Source organism: Pristis pectinata, chromosome 5 (assembly GCF_009764475.1).
Source record: "Pristis pectinata isolate sPriPec2 chromosome 5, sPriPec2.1.pri, whole genome shotgun sequence".
NCBI classification, from domain to species: domain Eukaryota; kingdom Metazoa; phylum Chordata; class Chondrichthyes; order Rhinopristiformes; family Pristidae; genus Pristis; species Pristis pectinata.
Window position 1 is genome coordinate 101,265,742 of NC_067409.1, and position 22,112 is coordinate 101,287,853.

The following is a 22,112-nucleotide window of genomic DNA, read 5'->3' on the forward strand; positions in this document are numbered from 1 at the left end:
GTGAAGAACTGATCAAATTTTGTTAAAGTTAATTTTACTATTTTTGAGATATTTCAACTGCTGTTTTTCAAATGTGTTTTTAAATTAAATCAAGCAGTTTCCACTTCTGAAGAAAATGTAAATTGAAAACAATCTTTTCAAAAATATTTCTCAGGACTGAAACAAATTAGATCCCAAATACAGAAGTTGGTTTCTGAACTATTTCTCAAATCGACAAAGGCAATTCAAAAAGGATTGAATATCAGCAACATTGTGGTGACCAAAGAATGCATCTTTTGATACTTTGTGAGAATCAGGACATTGAGCTAAAAATAGATTTAACCATAATTAACATCCATAAATGAATTTGTTCATCAGTGATATCCACATTAGATGAGTCAGAGTTTCACACAGCTTTTGATCTTCAAGTGTTGCAAAATACAAGGTACAGTTTGGTCATGATGTACTTCAGATTAAGTGGTAAGATTGGTAAAATGAGGAGGGAGAAAGTGCTACTATTGTCAGATGGCATTGACAAAAAAATGCACACTTCAACACTGATTTTTATCAGCTGGTGCCAGAATTCTGGTGCCTCTTAACTGGAAGCTTGGGCAACAGATGAGAAAGCACTTCACTATTCCCAAAATGGCAAGCCACCTATAGGTCAAATAAAGGTACAAAGCAAAAGAGACAAGGGTAAATAATCGAAAGCAAGTCATCTTTTACTCAACCATTTTTCACTTTACTCCTTGCACAGAGATCAAAACATCCACCAGTGGAAATTGTGTAATGTCCACTACTGTTCCCTCTCGTTTCAAGCCAGGGTGTACCAGAGAAAAATGTGGGAAATGGACTATGGTAGGGCAGGGGCCAAGATAAGGGCAGAGAAATAGCAATACTCCTGCGGTACAGATAATACAACTGGCAGGCATGTTCATCCAGATCGTCAGCAACTGCAGAAAATCAGATTGCCTGTTGCTATGACAACCAACCAGGAGAGTCTTCCAACTAACAGCTGCAGATCTACATCACTGAAACACAAAGTTTGTTATCTAGCAACATTCAGCATTCTAAGGCATTTATGAAATTATGACTAATGTTCTTAAATGAGCACCTAGAGCCAATCACAGAAACCAGTTTCAAAGAGAGTAGAAAAAATATCCAGCAGTGCTATTATCATGAATTTGGCTTCCTTTTGAGAGACACTGTAAGCAGGACATTTTAAAACAATTCAAATACCGATCAATTTGAATTATGTAAAAAATTAAAAGCCATTAAAATACTAACAAATAAGTAAAAGCATTAAAATAAAATAAAATTAGAACATAGAACAGTACAGCACAGAACAGGCGCTTCGGCCCACAATGTTGTGCCGACATAGCTATTCCCTCCTGCCTACAGAATGCCCATATCCTCCTATTTTCCTCTCATTCATGTACCGATCCAAGCCCTTCTTGAAAGCCCCCAATGAGTTTGCCTCCACCACCATATCAGGCAACGCATTCCAGGCGTCCACCACTCTCTCAGTAAAAAAAAGTACCCCTCACGTCTGTTCTGAACCTACCCCCTCTCACCTTAAATGCATGCCCTCTGGTATTGGATCGCTCAATAATGGGAAAAAGATATTGCTTGTCCACCCTATTTATGCCCCTCATAATTTTATACACTTCCAACAGATCACCTTTCAGCCTCTGCTGCTCCATAGAAAAGAGCCCAAGTTTGTCCAGCCTCTCCTGATAGCACATGCCCTCTAATCCAGGCAGCATCCTAGTAAACCTCCTCTGCACCCTCCCTAAAGCCTCAACATCTTTCCTATAGTGAGGTGACCAGAACTGCATGCAATACTCTAAATGCAGCCTAACCAGAGTTCTATAGAGATGAATCATAACTTCTTGACTCCTGTACTCAGTACCTTGATTAATAAGTGCAAGCATTCCATAAGTCTTCTTAACCACCCTGTCTACCTGTGTAGCCACTCTCAATGAGTCAGGGACTTGCACCCCAAGGTCTCTCTGCTCTTGAGCACTTAAGGGTCTTGCCCTTAAGAGTGCACCCTCTCCTGACATTAGTCCTACCAAGATGCAACACCTTGGTATTGGTGTATTATTGTCACTTGTACAGAGGTACAGTGAAAAGCCTGTCATACAAACCGATCATACAGGTCAATTCATTACACAGGGTTAAACTCCATCTGCCATTTCTCTGCCCACATTAGCAGCTGATCTATATCACGTTGTATCCGTTGCCAGTCTTCCACACTATTCACTACTCCACCAATCTTGGTATCGTCTGTAAACTTACTAACCCATCCATCTACATGCTCATCCAGGTCATTTATGTACATCACAAACAGCAGAGGTCCCAGCACAGATCCCTGCGCAACACCACTACTCACAGGACTCTAGCCCAACTAAGTCCCTTCAACCACCACCCTTTGTCTTCTACAGGCAAGCCAATTCTGGATCCACACAAATAGTAGGGCATTTAACTTTTTCCAGTGTCAGAGGTCTGGGATCCCTATTTACAAGTCAGTTTTCCCTGGTATACAGCTGAGAGTTGAATGTGATGTCCATTCAAACCCTTTCTTGAATAAGCCACAGCACTGCACCAGGCTCATTGGTGAGTCAAGGAGCAGAGTGGAGAGTCAGATAGCCAGGATCTGATCTCGAGGATATCTCAGAGTTCTGCTTTTCACCATATATGCACAGAAATCTGAGATTGAGACCTAAATGACTGATAACTGGTGGTTCCTTCTGGATAGGAAAGGTTCAGAGGGATATAAGCCAAATGCGAGCAAATGGGACGAGCTTAGTTTGGCATCTTGGTCGGCATGGATGAGTTGAGCCGAAAGGCCTGTTTCTGTGCTGTATTATTCGATGACTATTGGCTATTGACATGATTTGAGTTATTATTAAAGTTGAAGTTCAAATATCATAAGTGAACTTTGTAAAAACACTTCAAGGTTTTGAAATCCATTATATTTATGTCAATTACAATTGATTACATGAAATTAGATTTTTAGTTCCAAGATCTTTCAAAGCAGTAATGATGGATTAGAATGCCAGTAATGTTTTTGCAGATCTCAAGCAACAAAGCACAAGGTTGTCCCCAAAGCATCAAATACAGAATTTGTAAAATAGTTTAAATTTGTCAATTTAAATTTTTTCCAGAATTCTGTCGGAGAAGGCTCCAAGCAGGGGAATACAGCCATGGGATTCTCATTTCAAATTACACGTGCAGAAATCCCTCAGGTGAACAGTTTCACCATCATTATCATTGTAAAATTCAGTCCGTTTACACTGCATACCCGAGTTAAAATGGATTACAAAATCCTAGTGTTATTTTTGCTGTTGATAAACATTTTTTTGATGATTTTAAACACAGAGAACAGATGGGTAGAACTCAACAACATAAAGCGTAGCTGAAACAAACTACACAAGTTTAAGAGGAAGCTGGATAAAAAACATTAGAGAGAAAGAAAACATTGATTAAGTGAGATGAACCAGGGCAGGTGAAGGTGCTTGTGAAGCCCAATCTGAATATATGGGTTGAATGTCCTAGTTCTATGCATATGAAGGCATGTAATTAAGCAAACATAGCCAACAGATATTAGCTTGTTTCAGCAATACAGTATTAGAAGGGAATTGAAATTATAGTCAATTGAAATACGAATCTTGTGAATGACTGCAACCAACTGAGAAGGAAAGAGGGCTTACTGTAACTTTATTGGGCAAAACAGCAAACTATGAAAATGGTGTGAACTCCCTCAAGGTTTGTGTAAGACAGACAGATGCCTACATCATTTTAAAAAGACCCAGGTTAAGGACCATCACAACTCTGAATAAGTGCATTGCTCCATAGTGCCACACAGTGGTTCTCTATGTTGGTTATCAGTCACAACAGGTTTTTCACAATCATTTTGGGGGCAGGAGGTAGCAGATGCTGGAGTGGGGTATTATGACTGGATATATTGAACCAAACTCATATGATAATCAACAGTTGGAAATGGCCTGTTAGCCTTTCCAGCTCCCCCCCGCCAACCCCCAATTGCAATATTGCTTGTGAAATAAAGAGACTGAAAGGGACATGGGTAAAAAATGTATAATGTGTAATTCGTAAAATGCTACTGGCCCAGATCACATAGGGAAATATTGATCGTTTATATGCATAACTGCCAACCTTTGGAGCATTGGGAGAGTTATACAGATAGGAAAAAAATTAATGAACCTTTTGAACTGAAAGTTAAGGCGTCAGTGATGGAAGGGCTAATGGACACATTGAAAACAGGATCAAGACAGATTCTTAAGAACTAGAGTGTGCACATAGAAGTATATTGCAGTCTGACAGGTAGTACTTAGAATAGTCATGTCTGGGGAGAACAAAATACAAAAGTGGGTCTGATTGCATGAAATAGGGACTGAGGCAGGCAGTATTATAGAACTGGTGGTAGATAATCACCAACTCCTGCCATATTAGGGGATAGACTTTCTGTGACTTCTCTCCTTACCATCACAATATGTGGAGCCTGCTAGCTTTCACCACAATGTTTCATGCGTATCTGAGCCAACTACTGTTGAGATGAAGAGAACCAGAGTAACTCAACTGACATTAAAGGTCAAAGCTTTCTGCCTGAAAGTCAGCTTCCGGATGTGACCTTCCAGAAAAAGCCCACCTTTAGGGACTTAACTGTTCTTTTGGTCTGACAAAAGTTATCACTCTAAGGAAAACATATCAGGATATTTTATACCATATATAAAGTAAATTACAGCTTTAGATAAGGAAAGTATCTGATTTTAGCGAGAAAATCTTTTGAGACACAATGACATTGTCCTCAAGTACAATAATAGCACACTATAGATAGAAACTTGTCTTACCTCAATAGCATGCTGGAACTGCTCATGTTCACGCTGTAGCTGCTCAGCTTCCTGAAGTGAGCTAGCAGTAATGAGGCCTGCATTTAGCATGGATTCTCCATTCCGAATCCAACCCAGTACCTACAACAAAACCAAGGATGCAAATTGATGACATACAATAAAACTTCAAATGTAAAAGGAATTGCTATTAAGGAGAAACACGTGGAGAGGTTTTGGGAGGGAGTTTCATATCTTGGGCCTAGGTGGCTGAATACACCTCTACCAAAGGTGGAGGGTAAATGCTGGCTGGAACAGACAGCATTCACAAGTAAATTCTGGCCCATTTCTTCATACTGAGTTAATATGAGCAAGATCACTTTGAGTGTAAATTATCTGACATACAAAAGCTTTCAGTTTTCCTCTACCATTCTATACTTTTAGTAAAAGAAACATGTAGAATATCACATGTTACATTTCCCACTATGACAGTAAACAAAATCCACCACCTTCCCCACCCCAACCAGATTCTCTATCACTACAAAGCTCTAATGTAAAGGGTTGTGTGTCAGGTCTGGCCCAGTTTGTTGCACTCACAAACAAATGCAAATCTAATGCAACTCCAGTAAGGTTAAGCAATTCATGTGCTCCAATGTCTATGCTGCCATCTTCTAGATGATGCAATTTATTATTGCTTCACCAACTACATAAAAGATTATTAATTTCTAATTCCCACCTCACATGAATCCAGTACTTATACGTAATAATTAAACAGACTCTTATTTTTGGGTATAATCCACAAAGTGCTGAATGTTAACCTGTTTAACTTCAGCCTGTAGGTGCCTCAGCTGCACACACTGCTCCAAGTGTCGACGATGTTGTTCTGCGGTCAGGTCCAGCTCCTGCTGCTTCTCATGTAGAAACTCTAGAAGGTCTTGCACACGAGTTGCCATGTCAACATCTCTATCACAGGTTAACTCAACACCTAAAAGCAAATGCCAAAGATAATTTCAAAATTATGTCTCCAAATATCTGCTTTCTGAAAGTATTGACTCTTGGCTCCTTGCTTGGTTCTTGTTTTATAAAAAAAAACAAACCACTTATGCTGTTCTTTGACAAAGAGGAAGAGTATAGACTCTAATGGTTTCTAGGTTTATAACAATGAATTTTGAGCCAGTGCTGACAACTTGCAAGAGTTACCCTTTATTATTCTAATACAGGGAAGAAGCAATGTCCATGCCTACAATATGATGAATTACTCCTCAATTAAATATTGGGTAGTCCAAAATTTGATCTCTACAGCAAACTCTGTTCTCCAACCACCAAGCCCATCTTTGTCCCTGGTCAGTGAGAGTCTGAAACAGCTGAAGTTCTGATCCAATATCCTTTCCATTTCCAATCCACCTACTTCCATGGCTGTCCCTACATCTATCTCCGATCTAGCCTCAGCTGGACTGCTGCCAAAATCTTCATTCGTTCTTTAGTTATCTCCAGATCTGATTATTCCAATCATCAGTCTTACACTCTGCAGCATTTGTAAATCCGAGCCATTCACACTTTTAACAGTAATCCCCGATCCTGCCCAAAGTTATTCAATTGGAATCATCTGTCATTGTGGTCACAATTAAGAGCCTTTGTCCTTTATTGATCCTGGAAGGATGCAATTGAAATGAATAAAGCATACCTGAGGCTTGAACTTCATTCACATACTGGAGTAACTCCTGTCCCTGGTGGATGACGTCGAAGGTCAAATTGTTCATTGTTAAGGATTTATCAGCATGGTGCTGCAATCTCTGTTCAGCAAGGGTCAAATCCTCAGTGTCAAAATCATTCATCTGCTGAGACAGCTCATCACCCCAAGATTCGAGGTCTGAAATAATCTGAAAGAAGCAAACCATCATTGTTTATGGAAAGCCATGCTAAGGTATTGCACAGATTCCTCCCTTCATGTGGTAAGATTACTTCTAATGAGATGAAAATCAGTTTGTTAAAGCTTTGTATGAAAACATAACAGTCACATACTAGCTTCTATAAAGTGCTGATACAAGACTTAAAAATAGTAATTTACCACTATAAAACAAAACACCCGGTGAGTCAAAGTACAATTTTAAGGCAGAAAAGGAAAAAAGCTGCACAATTAAACTCAATAAGAAAACAATTAGTACAACATTCAATTTTGCATTTGACCAACCTCACAAGATAATGACACCAAAATATATTAGAACCTAGCAATTCTCAGCTGAAACAGTTTAATTTAAACTGAAGGTCAATGCTAGGATTTAAGAAATGCTGAATTTTCAAAATAATCTCTGCATTGCCTCACTTGGCTTGGCATTATTAAAATGCAAAAAACACCATTTTTAAAAATAAACTACTGTAATTTCACAAAATAAACCACAGTTCAATAGAACCATGAACTCATCTTTCAATTTTATGCATTTTTTTTTAAATCCCAAGGGTAGCCTGCAAGAAGATGCCTCCTGTCCTAAGATTTGCAACGTAAGATTCAGCTAATTGTATATCTTGTGTCCATCTGCTAACTGATAATTCTGCAGTAAAATCATGGGCCTTTCCTTAGCATGTCCTTAAATTAAATTGGGAATGCAGGAAATAGTTTAAGCACAAGGGGTTTCATTTTCTAACCTGCAACCTAAATGGTAACCTGACAGCTGTTCAACCGGTTACTGTTATTCCTGAATAATTTCCACTCCAATAAAATCAGTGTAGGGCAAGTAATCTGTATCCAAGCTTACTGCTTAAATGCTGAGGTTAAATTATTTGTTGATCATTTTGTAAATGCACATTGCCTGCTGCTGCACTCTGGTGTAAATATTTTTTTCTCTCACCATTACCGATGAACTTCACAATGATCTATTCATACATACAAACCATCCCAGTCCATTTCCACACTTACAAACTCTTACCAGTGAACTGTATGGAAATTGGAACAGGCCAACTTTCTGCAAAAAAAAAAGTCGCATTTGTAACCTAGACACAGAAGTAACCTAAATCACACCCTGCCAACTGGTTTATTTTAACAAAAGAGCTGGTCATTGACTTCAGGAAGGGGAGGCAATGCATATGTTCCTGGGAGTGAACACCGCCAATAGCCTGTCCTGGTCCAACCATGTAAATGCCATGGCCAAGAAAGCTCACTTGCGCCTCTATTTCCCCAGGAGGCTGAAGAAACTTGGCATATTCCCTTTAACCAATTTTTATCGATGCACCATAGAAAGCATCCTATCTGGATGCATCACGGCTTGGTATGGCAACTGCTCTGCCCAAGACAGCAAGAAACTGCAATGGTGTTCAGAATGAACTAACTACAGTGGCATTGGTACTGGATACTGCTGCGGCATCTGCAAGCACCATGATTCATATCAACTTTTACCAGTTTCCAGTATTATAAGATTGAATTGGTTATATAAATGTAAAGAATTCAAAAGGATTTCACCCCTTGATTGGCATTCAACTAAATTGCCAGTTTGAAATAAAATCAATTCAAAATAAATTGAGTACTTTATGGTGAGAGTTACTGCTATCTTATTTCAGGGAGTTCTTACTTGTTGGTGTAATTAGCTAGCGATGACAGGGGAAGCTGCTAATACAATGCCAAAATGCAACAAGCTACCTGCCTTCTAATGTGGGCAATGCCAGATACAGCACAGTAAATACAATTTACTTTCTCACAGAGGAGGAGGAACTAAACCAAAGACTTACTAGAAATGAATTAGTTTCCCAAAGGATGACAGAGTTCAGTGAGTTAAACAAATGTTTTAAGCAAACCTCTACTTTCTGCTGTTGACACTTACATCTATAGCATCCCGCTCAAATACTCTGAGCTGAAGAAAAAGATCCAGTTTGATCTTGCGCTCCTGAAAAAGATCTTCCATTTGAGCCTGGGCTTCATCCAGCTGTTGAAGAACACTCTCTATGTGATTAATAGAGCTGTTGTGTGGTGTCTTGTTGCTTGAAATGGCAGAATCCCTATTAAGAAAAGAGAATAAACTAAGTGCAGCAGATGGTTACACAATCACTGAACTTATGATTTATTTTGGACGCCAAAATCTTTAAATACTTTGAAGTTGCTATTTGGAGATCATGTAACTTGTTGGATTTTCCATTTAGTACCCAATCCCCCTATAAGAAAAACCTAAATATGGTAATACTTCAAGTGAGAACTTAACTTCTAAGGAGAAATATTGTTTGTTAATGAGAGGTGAGTTGTCTCAGGCAGATAGCGTCTTCCTGTCAGATGTGTCAAGTTAAATGCATTGAAATTCCCTCAACTCTGCCTGAATTTGAAGGCTCTACCCTTTGTAGAACTCTCTTAACTAAACCAGGATTCCATTGTCAGACTCTGTTCAATTCTGAACTAAGATTGTCATTTTAGTCAAAATAGTGAAAGTTCTGTGCTCCAGGCCCTCAACTGAAAAGAATTAGTTTGATGAGATGCAGACTCTCAGAGCCATGGGCGACTAGTTTAAGTGACTTAACTCAAATGCCGAGGATTCTCAGATTTTTTTTTTAAATCAGTGCTTTAACCCGTAGAAAATGAGGCTTGGTGTAGTGTGATTGCAGAGTCCATTCAGAACACTGCTGCTTTTTGTGGACTTTTTTTGAAAGCTTACGTCCCTTCAGATCATGCCAGCCTGACGATGTGTATTAGAAGCAGTAGAAAAATCTCTCACACGGTTGTACCTGAAAGGTGCATGGTGCAGAACATCAAGATTCCCATTTCAAATCATTATCATGAAAAGGAACAATGTCCTTAATGACATTATTACTCATTCAGCATACTAGTCAATGCTGTTCAAATAAAGTTATTGAAGGGTGAAGGTCTTTGCCCAAACATCGACCATTCATTTCCCTCCATTGATGCTGCCTGACCTGCCGAGTTCCTTCAGCATTTCATGCATTATGCTTCAAATGTAGCTAATGTTGTGATTCAACGTGCAAATTAAACATGTCATACTTCACCTGCATATTTCATAGAAATGATATCACGTACAACACAATGAGCATGAAAAGTCAAGAGCTTTTACTTAGTATGAACTAATTTACTTCACCATCAGCCTGCTGTCAGAACACTTTTCAATTAACTGAGAGAACAGGGTCTAAAAACTGGAAATAAATGGATGAATTCAGATCACATCTGAGACTTAATAAAAGGCCTATATTTTACGATAGCCATTTAGATCCCAAATATGAATGCCTTGAATTTCCTTCATGTTTTTACACTGATTTTTAATTGAAAGAAAGGTACTCTATGATTTATTTCTTCAAGATAAAAAATGCAGCCCTATACCAACCCAGAAATTTGCCAGAAGTACACAACTGCATCATCATTTTTAAGAGGTATCAAGAACTCCTGTCTTTCTAGCATTTCCTATTGATTCTCGCATTTTCTATGTCTGTTGTTGCCAATATTTGTACTCTGCTTCTTTATCATACCTACTAATTATTAAATGTGTGACATGCATATTTCGTAGAATAATTTCACAGGCGAGTCTAGGCGGTTACTTTGTAGAAGGTATAACCACAAAGCTGTCCTTTTTCCAGCCCTCTGTTATTCTTCTGGAATACGTGCAAGAGCAGTTTGAGATGAGTGATTCTCTCCCCTTTGTTCCCTGAATTGCAGGAACAGAATCCTGGTCTGCAAGTAACCCAGCTGAGTTTGTAAAGGCATTTATTTTGCAGGTATCACGTATTTCTTGTAGCATTTTGAGTTCCCTAATATTTTCTCCATCACATTTCATCAACATCTCCATTTTTTAAAATAATTTTATCCATTGCCTTGCAAGTGTACATGCAATTATGCTGTTGATTTGATTCTGTGGTTTTGTTCCATTATTTCTATTATACTGAAAGTTACTACATATCTTGCATTAATGATAGAAGTTGACTTTATATTAGCTCTTCATATTAAATCAATTGTGAATTTATGTCAATTAGTCAGAAAATTATTTGAGCTTTATTAATAAATTTCTTTTGCATCAAGGCTCTAAGCACACCATGAGGAAAAAAAGCTCTACCATACTTGAGCTCTACTGCAAAATTAACCAGCAAAAAGCTGCATTTTTAACGTTCCTTACCTCATGATGATATTGGGAGATTGCCATCTTTGAGCACTCTTCCTAAACTTAAACAATGATAACAGCTACATTATTGAAATGACAATGAACTAAGTGAGGTTTCTCAATCATCTGTAATCCTGCCACTGAAATAGGAGAGGGTTGAGCTGTGCAAATGAATACCAAATTTCCAGGAATTCAAACCAAAGGAAACAGCGACAAAAGCCAAAAAAACTAACAATCTCATTACCAACCTCAGCTGCTGGATTAGGGCCTCCCCTTCTTTGATGACATTTACTGTCACTTGCAGCGTGGTCTGCTGCTGCTGCCCAAACCGTTTTATCAAATCCTGCACTGCCTCCACAGATTCAGCATACACATCATCCAGCAGCTCCTTCTGTAAATCCTCCAACCATGTCCAGAGCTGCAAACACCAATAACAAAAACATTAACACCACTAAATACAATAAAAGCCTGTGATTGAGAAAAAGTTTGAGGAGAAAACTACTCTGCCGAAGTTTTTCTCCCCTAAACAGGGTTAACATGTTTTGTGTGGGTTACTGGCTTGTTATATTTGCTAGATTTCCAGAAGCCAAGAACAACCTTTGGGAGATTCCTAGTCATAATTTATTGCAGTGATCTAGTGATGGACCATTCATGGCACTTACTTGCAATGTTCGATGAAGAGAACAAAATGCTCCAGTTACCAGCAGAAATTAAATAAACAACCCATTAACACAAAGAGCACGTAAACTCCTGGTACTCAGAGGCAAACTATTACAACCAATTAGTCTTTTCAACACATGATTGGTGTATAACCTCCCACTTTCCCAATTCAACTAAGAGGTGAAAGTTTCTGGAGTCCCTAATTTACAAAGAGATTTAATACCAATACAAACGTCCAATAAGGGAGATCTCCTGCCCTAAATGTCGACTCTACAAAGCTTTAGTTCCCCAACTGATTTTCATGTTTCCACAACGGAGAGATAAGCATTCTCTCAAAAACTTCCGTGGTAGACACCATTAACCCACATCTGAAAACAGGCTTGGGATCCACCAATCACTCATTTGGCAGAGCCATATGACTAACTAATTTAAAATTTTGTTTAAGATCTGAGTTTGCAGATTGTGTGCAGTTCCCTAACTGCTACAAATGCCAATCTCTCGGCAATACTCTTCAAGCCCAGTTAGGAATTTCTGATAGGAATCATTGACCAGAATACAAGAAGTAGGAATCATTAACAAAAGACAAAATAACATCTCACCTCTTTGACATGAGTATGAAAAGAGACTGACATGTCCAGTAAAATTTTCCTCTGTTCCACTCTTCTCACAAAGTCCTGAATCCGATCTTCCAGTTGATGGGCTGCCTGGTAAATCTCTTCAGGGTCACACTCTCCGGTCTGAGCCAATTGCTCTGCTGCTTCCAGGAGTTTATCTGCATTGGTGTATGTGTTCTAAAAAAGAAAAGAATGTTTCTATATTTCCTGCTATCATCAAGCTGAACTTTATCATAAGCTATCCATGGAATATAATGTTACCAATTCGCAAATGTTACCAATTCAAACAAATTAATCTGCTGCAATGAAGTACCTGAAACATCTAAATTTTCACACGAAACACAATAGGTTTACCCCCTCATTTTAATAATGGGTGAATGTCACTTTTCCCAAGGTGCTGTCACTCTACAGAATGACAGGTTCAATCTGCATAATATGGTAAGTAATTCAAACCGAATATGTTTGGTTCATACCTATTGAAGTCGCTAGATGCATGCATATGCACGTGAGAATGCATGAATGTGTGAGATGTATATATGGATGTGTAAGAAAACGTGTGTGTGGCATCCAAATGTATACATCTTATACACAAATGTATAAGAGTGTGAGTGTGCATGTGTGAATGCACAAGTGTGTGATTGTTAGTGACAGCATGTTTGAGAGTGAGTGTGGGATTGTATGTGCATGACAGCACATGAATGTGACACTGTGTATGAGAGAGACCGTGATCTGGAGAGTGTGTGCATTCATGAAAGAGCATGTGCATCAGAAAGAGACCAAACAAATGCATGGACAAAAGATAGAACAAGCTGTACTTAACTCATGGAGGACTACCTAGTCAAGGACTACAGGTGATCCCCTCATTATTTGCATTCCTAGAAATCAGCCCATACTGCAATTTTCCGTAATGCAACACCAGCATCATCTGTGCATACGTCAAGAAATGAGAGTTGAAAAAGGATAAATTTTCTGTTGATTTAATTACTTTTTTCCCCACATAAATTCTGTGACAACAAATTTTATTCTGTATGTCAAAATTCTGAGTAGTGATTTACGAATTCTTTAAGAGTGAATTTATGTAACCTAAACTGCTGTAAGGCGGGTGTCGAGGGTACACACTTTATATTTGGAAATTATTCCCAACAAGAATCATCTATACTTGAGGGAAAATATTTTGTTTTTAAGTTGCTGCTTAATACTTTTAATATTGATTGTATTAAACAAATTCATAAGCCACATGTGACAGCTTCTTTAAATTTGCTTTATGTAATACATTCACTATCATAACTAAACAAATCAATTGCTGGCATTAAATATACAACCTAGAGTTGACCAAATTCAATTTTTTCAGGTTGGAACTGAAAATCATTTGTCTTTGGAGGTGCATGAATCGTGAGATTCTGCACTAACATTTGCACTGGTGTTACATGCACAGGATTTTAAAGGTATGCTTGGAAATCAAGTCTCTAAGTTATCGTGAAGCTCTTAAAGCAACTCCGGCCTGCATCTTAAATGTTGAGGGTTTATGGGGCTAAGTACTGGACCAGGAACCCAGAAGCTGACAGTTTAAATTCCTATACTGTGTGTTGTTAAACAGATTTCAACAAATCTAGCAACTTGAGGGCTAGCCAAAGCAAAATAAAACTTGCTGAATTTCTGTTTAACAGTTTTTGACTTTATCTTTTCCTTTCCATCCCCACTCTATCCAAATACAAATGACACCGGTCTCCCATTGCCTGCTGACTATTAAAACACTCAGGGGGCTCAAATAATCAATGCCATTAAATTCTTATAGCAACTAGATAAAGATTAACTGTCCCCACATCACAGCCTTTAATTACTCCCTTATAATCCTGGAACACCTTTTCAAAAATTAACTGATAAAAGTTTGTGTATTTAGATGGTTATTCTTCTGCTGAACAGAGGAAACATCAAGGAATCTGCTCATTTAACAAGGAAAACAGAACAGAAAAACAAATGCAAGCTGCAAAGGGAAAGGCAGTGTAGATTTGTAAATGGCGAGTCAAAAAGGATTTTACAAAAACACATTTATACAGCACCTTTTCACTTCCCTTTTGGAATCCTTGAAAGTGCTTTAGACTCCGATACTGTCAAGAGTCAGCTCAATGGGAGTTATAGCACTAAACAGCTGATGAAATCATCCAACTGATTGAATAGCCCATCAAATTAATGAATTCTCACAGACAGTATAAGAGGAAGCAACTGCTAATTAACTTTTGAAGTATTATATAGAACGTTGAAAAAAGAAACATACCCAAAATGAATAGTAGAACACAAATGATAGAATCTAAAATATAATAAATAATCTTATTAAAGTTGTTATAAAATGATGAAATATTCATGGAGATATAATAAATTGATATAAAGTTAGTTTCTTTTAATGTCAGATATTAAGCAGTAATTATGGCTTAGCAGACTATTTAAAAATGCACAGATGAGTAAACAAAATGTTCAGTGAATTTTATAGCAGGAATAACTCGTATGACAAAATCATGTCATTTCAAATGATTTCAGCTTGATTATGGTGGGAAACAATGCAGACAACTTCATGGCAACTTGGAATTTCCACGTGAAACATTCTGGCATGAAAATTGAAAGTGTGGCGTCAGTTTCACAATAATGACAATGAACAAAATTATATTTTCATAGAAATACTTCAGCAAAATTCAAGCTACTTTCTTAAAAACTGCACACTGCTTACTGATACTTTGAAAACGGTCCTATTTAAAATGAATGATCAATATATTTAAAGAACTAGGGAGCACACCAGGGAAAATCATCACTGGACTTGAAGGATTTTTGTCATTTTTTGTCTATCAGGCTGGTGGGTAGGAGATGTGTGGTTCAGGTGTAAAGAGAAGCCTCGGTGCAATTTTGTGCTTGAGAGATGAAACACCAGCCTTTGTTTTGCAAACACAACAGATTAGCAATAACACAGAGGACAGATAGCTATTGTTTCTGCAGTATACGTTTCGAGCATGTGCTCCTTTTCTATGAAATACACCCAAAACACAATGTTCTCTCTGGAGTTGTTGACTGAGCTGTGGTGTATTTCCAACTTCTGCTATTTTTGTTTCAGGTTTCTGGTATACGCAACTGTTTGTTTTTTTTTACTTACCGGTAATGTACCTCTTATCAGAGTTTATTGTTTCAACATGGGAAAGAACTTCACAGCTTAAACCACAAAATACTCATGCTGAAAGCAACTAAACTGATCAACAAAGTGCCCAGTTATAACTGAATAAAAAGAGCTTTATCAACGACAGTCACACATTACTAACGAAAAAAATCCATATGACATTCACATGTCATCAATTTAACGTCAATCAGATGTAACCAATACACTGTATGATACTCGGGTAGCCTCAATTTACAGTAACATTAAAGTGTGAAATTTGGACAAAATGCAGCTTTCCAAATGAACTTATGGCAGAATGAAGTCTGTTGATAGGAATGCAAATAAAGAGGGGAAAAAATGCAAAAAACAGGAATCCAATAGAAACAGAATATGCTGGAATTGCACAACAACTTCAAAAAAAAAGGCAACATGCTTTCTTAGTTGGTGATATTTTATATTTCTTGTCAAAATTAACAGATTTGTTATTTTTGGCATCAACCAGTGGTTAATGAAAATAAAATTCATGTTAAGTAAATTACAGGTATCTGAGTCAATAAACTGAGGCCAACATCCATTAGGTGGTGCTGTACTAATAAAGGAACTTCTTCAGTAAATGCATAAACTTGGTTGTAGACAGCTTTCCAAATGCTTTGTGTGGGGACACAGCAGAGAGCTTTGAAAGATGCGAGGCAGAATTTGGTAAAGAATTGTGCAAGAAATTCATGGTAGCTGCACAGCAGAGGATTATCAAAGGATATCAGAAGTAGTACAGAATTGGGAATAAAAAAATTGTGACCTTAGAAATGCAAATGGTTGTGAGTACTTAACTATCAAAGCTTGATTTAAAACTCAGAGAAGTACAGGTGATGAAGTCTGACTGTAAGAACACACATACATAGGTTATAATTACCATGTATTCTGTCAAGTCTCAAACTGCACAGAACCAGAGAATTATACAGCATAAAAATGTTTGGGTAAGTTCAGCTCATCATAGCTGTGTCATCTCTAGTCCTAGTCACTTGCTTTTTTTTAACATAGGCCTGTAATTACTGTCTTCAAACAATATCCAATAGCTTTTTGGAAGTTAATATCGATTCAAGTTTCACTATTGTTTCAGTAGAACGTTCCAGATCTAAACAACTTGAGCATAATTATTTTCTTATTACATTACTTCTTATTTTTAAGCTAAACACTTTATATCCCTCTCTCTTGATAGTTTATATCCAAGTTTATAATAGCTGTTAGAAATTTTTCAAACAGCAAGGAATTTAGTTAGTTGTCACCTACAATTCAATTTATTCTAGAATTTGTTTTACTTCTTCAGTATTCACATCTCTCTTCACTAATTGCTGGATTCACTTCTATGGAAATGAATGCCTTTATACACTTTAGAATTTCACCCTTAAAAATAAAGGAGATACCTTGAGCTTCAGTGATTGCCTGTCTATATCTGACAGCACATTCATCTACATCTTCATTTGTTATAACTTTATTTGGGGACATATCGCCTGCTTTCCCAGTGCCAGGTTTTGCTACTTGTTCTTCAAATCTCCTCATCATCACATTCAACTCCCATCAGCTTCCTTTTCTTGAGCACTTAACCAGGTTTTATTGCTTTTATTTCTCCTTCAAATTACTCCAGAAGTAAAGGAAGAGACCTGCTTCTGTCAGTGGAGGCCCAGCATCACAACAATTCCTGTGAGTTACTCTGCAATTCTGAAGTTGTACCATCAAAGTACGAAATACAAGGCATCCAGCTCTTTCCAAAGCAAACTGATTTCACAGCAGCTGCAGACTGCATTAATCAGCTGACAATGTCATCAAGTAGAGGTTCTCAGTTCACACAGTACAATTGGGTAGCAGATAAAACTTATCGTATCTGCACTCATCCGGGTATATGGTAGCAGCTCTAAGAACACTACCAGTGACAGTATTGAAGCTTTGGATCCAAATCATTTCAACTGTGGGTTTCAACAGTTAATAAGTCAGAGCCACAACAGACTTCATTGTATTGAAGTTCTTCAGGATCAATCAACAGCTTTAATCAATTTGTTACCAAGCACATATGAAGAACCTGAAGTTCAGGAGCGTGGTTCTCAAACAGCCACCAGCTAAAATCTGACTCAAGTTAGCTGGTCACTATAGTTGAATAACATAACAGTGAAGCCCTAATCTTAGCTAAATTCCTTGTCACTGATTGAGAACACAACTGCTCTTTACTGGTAGTCTGGTATGCACACAGTTCCACAGTTATAATTTGCCTTTGAATGTGAGTGTAATTTTATGGTTTCTTTGTTAAACAGTAGCTTCTGTTTACATTGGTCCTTCATGAGGATGAGCATTAGAAGTACTGCTTGCGCTGGTAACGTTCTTTATCTATGACATTTTCTATTCTTGGCCTTCCCCATAGCTCATTGTATTCCTTCAGTGTATTCAGTAAAGGAAGATGTGCTGTTGCATTCTTGGCGGTTTGCATTGAAATTGTTGCAGGGATTTATACAAATGGCAGCTTAAATGGTGCTGGATCTGTGCCTGTTCTCTGTTGACTTGGATTACTTTTTATTGTCAGTTTCATTAATCTAATATGGACCAGAAAGCAGTTCTTAAGTAAACCAGTTTGTTCAGATTTGGTAAGCTTTAGCAAGCTGATCTATACATCAACACAGATAAAACTGGGCTGTGGCCAGGGTCCTGGTGGAATGGATAAAAAAGGTAGTTACAAGCACAGTAAATTAGAAAATGGGTTGGGAAAGGTCAGGTGGAAAAGGTGTATAAACTGCGATTCTAAAACGAATTAAAAGGAAGCTGTGGAGCAATTGTTAGAAATTACACATTAGGCAATCAAAGAAAAAGGGAAAACATTAGTGATGAAAGGTAAGTTAAAGGTTGTGGCCCAAATAATTGTGCTTTATGATATGTGCTGAGTTTAAGGAACAAATAGAAAGACAGTGTAAAACAAATCAATGGGCAAAGTAGTAGTCATTATTAAAATGTGGCTGCAGGGCAGTCCAGACTGGGAAATGAACTCACCTGGTAATAAGGGCTACAGAAGGATAGAGAATCGGGTAGAAGGGAAGGAGGAATAATAGTGATGAATTTGCCTTTATGGTATGGGATGATGTCATGAGTGGTATGCATGTAGCTTGTCTTCGCAGGTCAATAAAGAACGTAGCGGAAGTTCTGTATGGGATTCTGGTAGCAGTATAGTGGAATTTATGTTCATAAAGAGGTTAGACTGTTGTGTGGAAAAGATTCTGTGGTTTCAGTGATGCATTTTAACTTCCATAAAGACTGAAATAAACAAACTAGTTCCTATCAAAAAGGTGTGTGTGTATGCCAGCCTGCTTATAATTTTCTCCAATAACATATTCTGCAACTTCCCAGCTGCTATCAGAGCCCTATATATAGCTCCCATCTGTCTTAAACCATTTTCTGTTTCATTTTCTAAGTCTTGGCACAACAAAAGGGAATACAGAAAGAGGGAGGTTATGCTCCAATTTTATATAAAACCTTAGTCAGACCTCAGTTGGAATATTGCAGCAGTTCTGGTCACCGTGCTATAGGAAGGATGTGATAGCACTGGAGGGGGTGCAGAGGAGATTCACAAAGATTTTGCCTGGGGTGGAGCAGTTCAGTTATGAAGAGAGACTGGAGAAGCTCAGTCTTTTCTCCCTGGAGTGGAGATAGAAGGGATATGACTGAGGTATATAAAATTATAAGGTTACATCTATTATAAATAGGGAAGACTGCAGGAAACTTTTCCTCATATGAGAGGTAGATAAAGCTGGAGGACATAGGTTTAGAAGGGGAAGAGATTCGGAGTGGATATGAGGAGGACCTTCTATACCCAGAATAGCAAGTACGTGGAACATACTTCCTGAGAGAGTGGTTGAAGGTGGGTTGCTGACAGCACTTAAGAAGTGTCAAGATGAAGACTTGAGTCGCTTAGGCTTACAGATTTATGGACCAAGCACTGGGTGATGGGGCTAATAATGAAGGGTGCCCATTTTTCAGTGTGGATAAGTTGGGCCAAATGGCCTATTTCCATGCTGCATGATTCTATGACAACCCATATTAGACTTAATGATGGATTCAGTCTAATTGCAACAATATTGAGTTCACTAATGTGTTTCAAAAGATAAAACAGCCTCTAAAATTCTAGACTTAAATCAGGCTAATGTTAACATGACGATTGAGTGACTGTCAATAATAAGATAGGTAAATCGGTTAATAAGTAAAACAAAATCAGTGTGTCATATTCAAAAATGATTAAACATGATTCAGAGCCAGTTATTGCTCCAAAGGGACAAATCCCCTACTTGCCAGAAAATAAACCCAGCACAAACAGTTAAAGGTGACTTGAAAGGATTTTTAATCTTCCATGCCAGTTCTGTGTAACCCCATGGGAAATTATATTCTAAAGTACATGGTGCACAAATGTATCATTCATGTTAGATTCGTAAACCCTAGGTTTGTTGCATCTATTTCTACATAACACGCATATTACCAGCAAAACTGTGCAGAATTGTGAACTTTGCTGTGAATTTCCCAGCATGCTACTTCAACTAATGGGACCAATTTGCCTCAGTGACAGCTAGGTTTTTGGGACAGAAATCATGTGCTTCTGATGATTGACGGGGAGTGTGTCACTGGAGGTGGAACCTGGGTGGGGTTTATGGTAGATAGAGTAAGCCCTGCAATAAATGAGAATGGGCTTGCAGAAAGATAGTCTCAGGACCATCCAAAATCAATCAACTCCACTTCACAGTTGTACATCCTGCCATAGTCACAGATAGAGGTCAGTTTTTATAGTTACACGACGCAGGTTCCCATAAAAGCCTACTTGTGTGTTTGAGGCCCATGTCATTCATGAAGAATGTACTCCCTCTGTAATCTTCTGTAACTGTAAAGTGACGTCAATTGTAATTTCTATGCTGACTTATGTCACTGTAAGCACATGATACAAATGGAAGGCAGTGATATAACTTCTCAAAGTGTGTTATGTAGAAAATCGTATTTAGCAATCAGTTTTCAGGTAAAGCTTAGTCATGCATAAAAATGTTACATTGTGAAATTGAATCTGGCCCACAATTAGTGAATACTTCTACAAGCAGTCAGCTTCAATAGGAGGAAGAAAGTTAGAGGGGAAAAAAATAATGCCAAGGAGGAAATGAAAAGAATCATTAATGTTTGGGGTTACAGGAATTAGCAGAGGGAATACTGAATAGTTCTCAACTAAAGTCCAAAGCTTGGACTAAATCAGAAAATAAAGTTGAAATCAAAATATGGTCAAATGCTGAATATATGTTGCATCTTTGAGAATTTAAATAATAATATTAGATGGGAGAATGAGAAAATTTCTTAACACGCAAACCATGATCTGGAACTCATTGTCTAAAAAGTAGGGCAGGCAGTAACCGTCATCACATTTAGAAAGTACCTGGAAGAGTTCATAATGTGCCATGCCTAGATAGCTATGCACTGAGAGGCAAAATTAGACTGAATAGGTTCTTCAGTTGGCTTGGACACGATGAAAAAGGGGCCTTCTTCTACACTAGAAATGCTTGAATTTTTCCAAGGTTCTATAAACTCATCCCTTCTCACTACAAATAGATGCACCTAATCAAATTTTAAAATGAGATTTAAGATGTTCTATAGTAAGATTTTAAGCATTACAAGATTGGTTACAAGATTTAAGTACTTTGTAACACCTAAAAGTCCTTACTGATAGTACTTTTGGATCATGTTTCTCTGTACAACACTCTACATTTTGTTCCAATTTCAATTTTAGAAGGATTTTTATTCCTTTGGATTATCAACCTTTATTATCTAAGCCAATAGTTTGGAACACAGGGATTTTGAGTAGACGGTAAAAGGAAAAGATGGGTGCATTCATTCTGATGTGAACATGCATTTATGTGGAAGAAGGTGAACCAACTGGTTTAGAGCAGATGAGTGCAATTTATAGTACCTCCAGGATAAAGCCACAAAGCAATGGCTAAAAATGTAGAATTATTACTTACTCTGAAATCAAGTAAAATATTTTTGTTTGCAATCTTCACATCATTTAAGAAATTTAAGCCCATTGAAACATGGTGATTTCTGATTAATATTCCAATCAACTACATATGCCATATTTTGTTTAATGAGTATAGCAAAATGAAAGGTTAACATTTATATTACCTTTATCCTCTGTGCTGCAAACTTGCACAAACACTACCAAAGTGACAGGGATTGTGAAGTGCAGAAAATTAAATCCAACAGCTAGGGTGAAAGAGACATTAACTATCGTTGAAAACTATTCCTTCAACTCAAAAGGAAAGAAAACTGAAATTTAGCAACAAAATTCACCACTGAATTAAAAAGAACAAATACATTTATTTCAGCTGGAGCTAAACTTCAAAGAAATGATGCAAAGTAATTACTAGAGAATACAGGGGTAATCTCAATCATGTCAAGGAAGTGTGCAAAGTAAAAGTACCATTGCACTTGGTTTTACAAATCTTCAATAGTTTCAAGGAATCCAAAAGAAGTGCTAAACCCGTGCTACTTACACAAGACTAACTGGACAAAAACATTTAGTTGGAGATGATGTGCTTAACAGCCTAGAGATTACAAAAAGTGAACATTCAGCAGGGATGAGATTCCAAGAAAAAGTCCAGAAAATCTGAAATGAAAACATCTGTTTATCAGCATCTCAAGGAAATTCATTTTTGGTTTCAGATGTGGCTAAGCTAACATGTACTCTTCAGCATTTATTGTTGAAGTCAGCTGGCAATGCAATGAATCA

At 37.7% G+C, this 22,112-nt stretch overlaps 1 protein-coding gene across 5 annotated transcripts in view; it reads right to left on the reverse strand.

Moving 5' to 3' along the window:
• Positions 1 to 22,112, reverse strand: part of trioa (trio Rho guanine nucleotide exchange factor a) — a 200,587-nt gene that overhangs the window by 134,281 nt on the left and 44,194 nt on the right. For all 5 annotated transcript variants that reach the window (XR_007956336.1, XM_052015752.1, XM_052015751.1 and 2 more), the window contains 6 exons: positions 12,169 to 12,360; positions 11,158 to 11,327; positions 8,642 to 8,816; positions 6,514 to 6,709; positions 5,648 to 5,814; positions 4,854 to 4,973 (listed from right to left, as the gene is read on the reverse strand). Coding sequence is in view for 4 of the 5 variants with exons in the window: in XM_052015752.1 (XP_051871712.1) it covers positions 4,854 to 4,973; positions 5,648 to 5,814; positions 6,514 to 6,709; positions 8,642 to 8,816; positions 11,158 to 11,327; positions 12,169 to 12,360 (1,020 nt within the window). In the remaining variant the exon portion in view is untranslated. The remainder of the gene's footprint in view (positions 1 to 4,853; positions 4,974 to 5,647; positions 5,815 to 6,513; positions 6,710 to 8,641; positions 8,817 to 11,157; positions 11,328 to 12,168; positions 12,361 to 22,112) is intronic.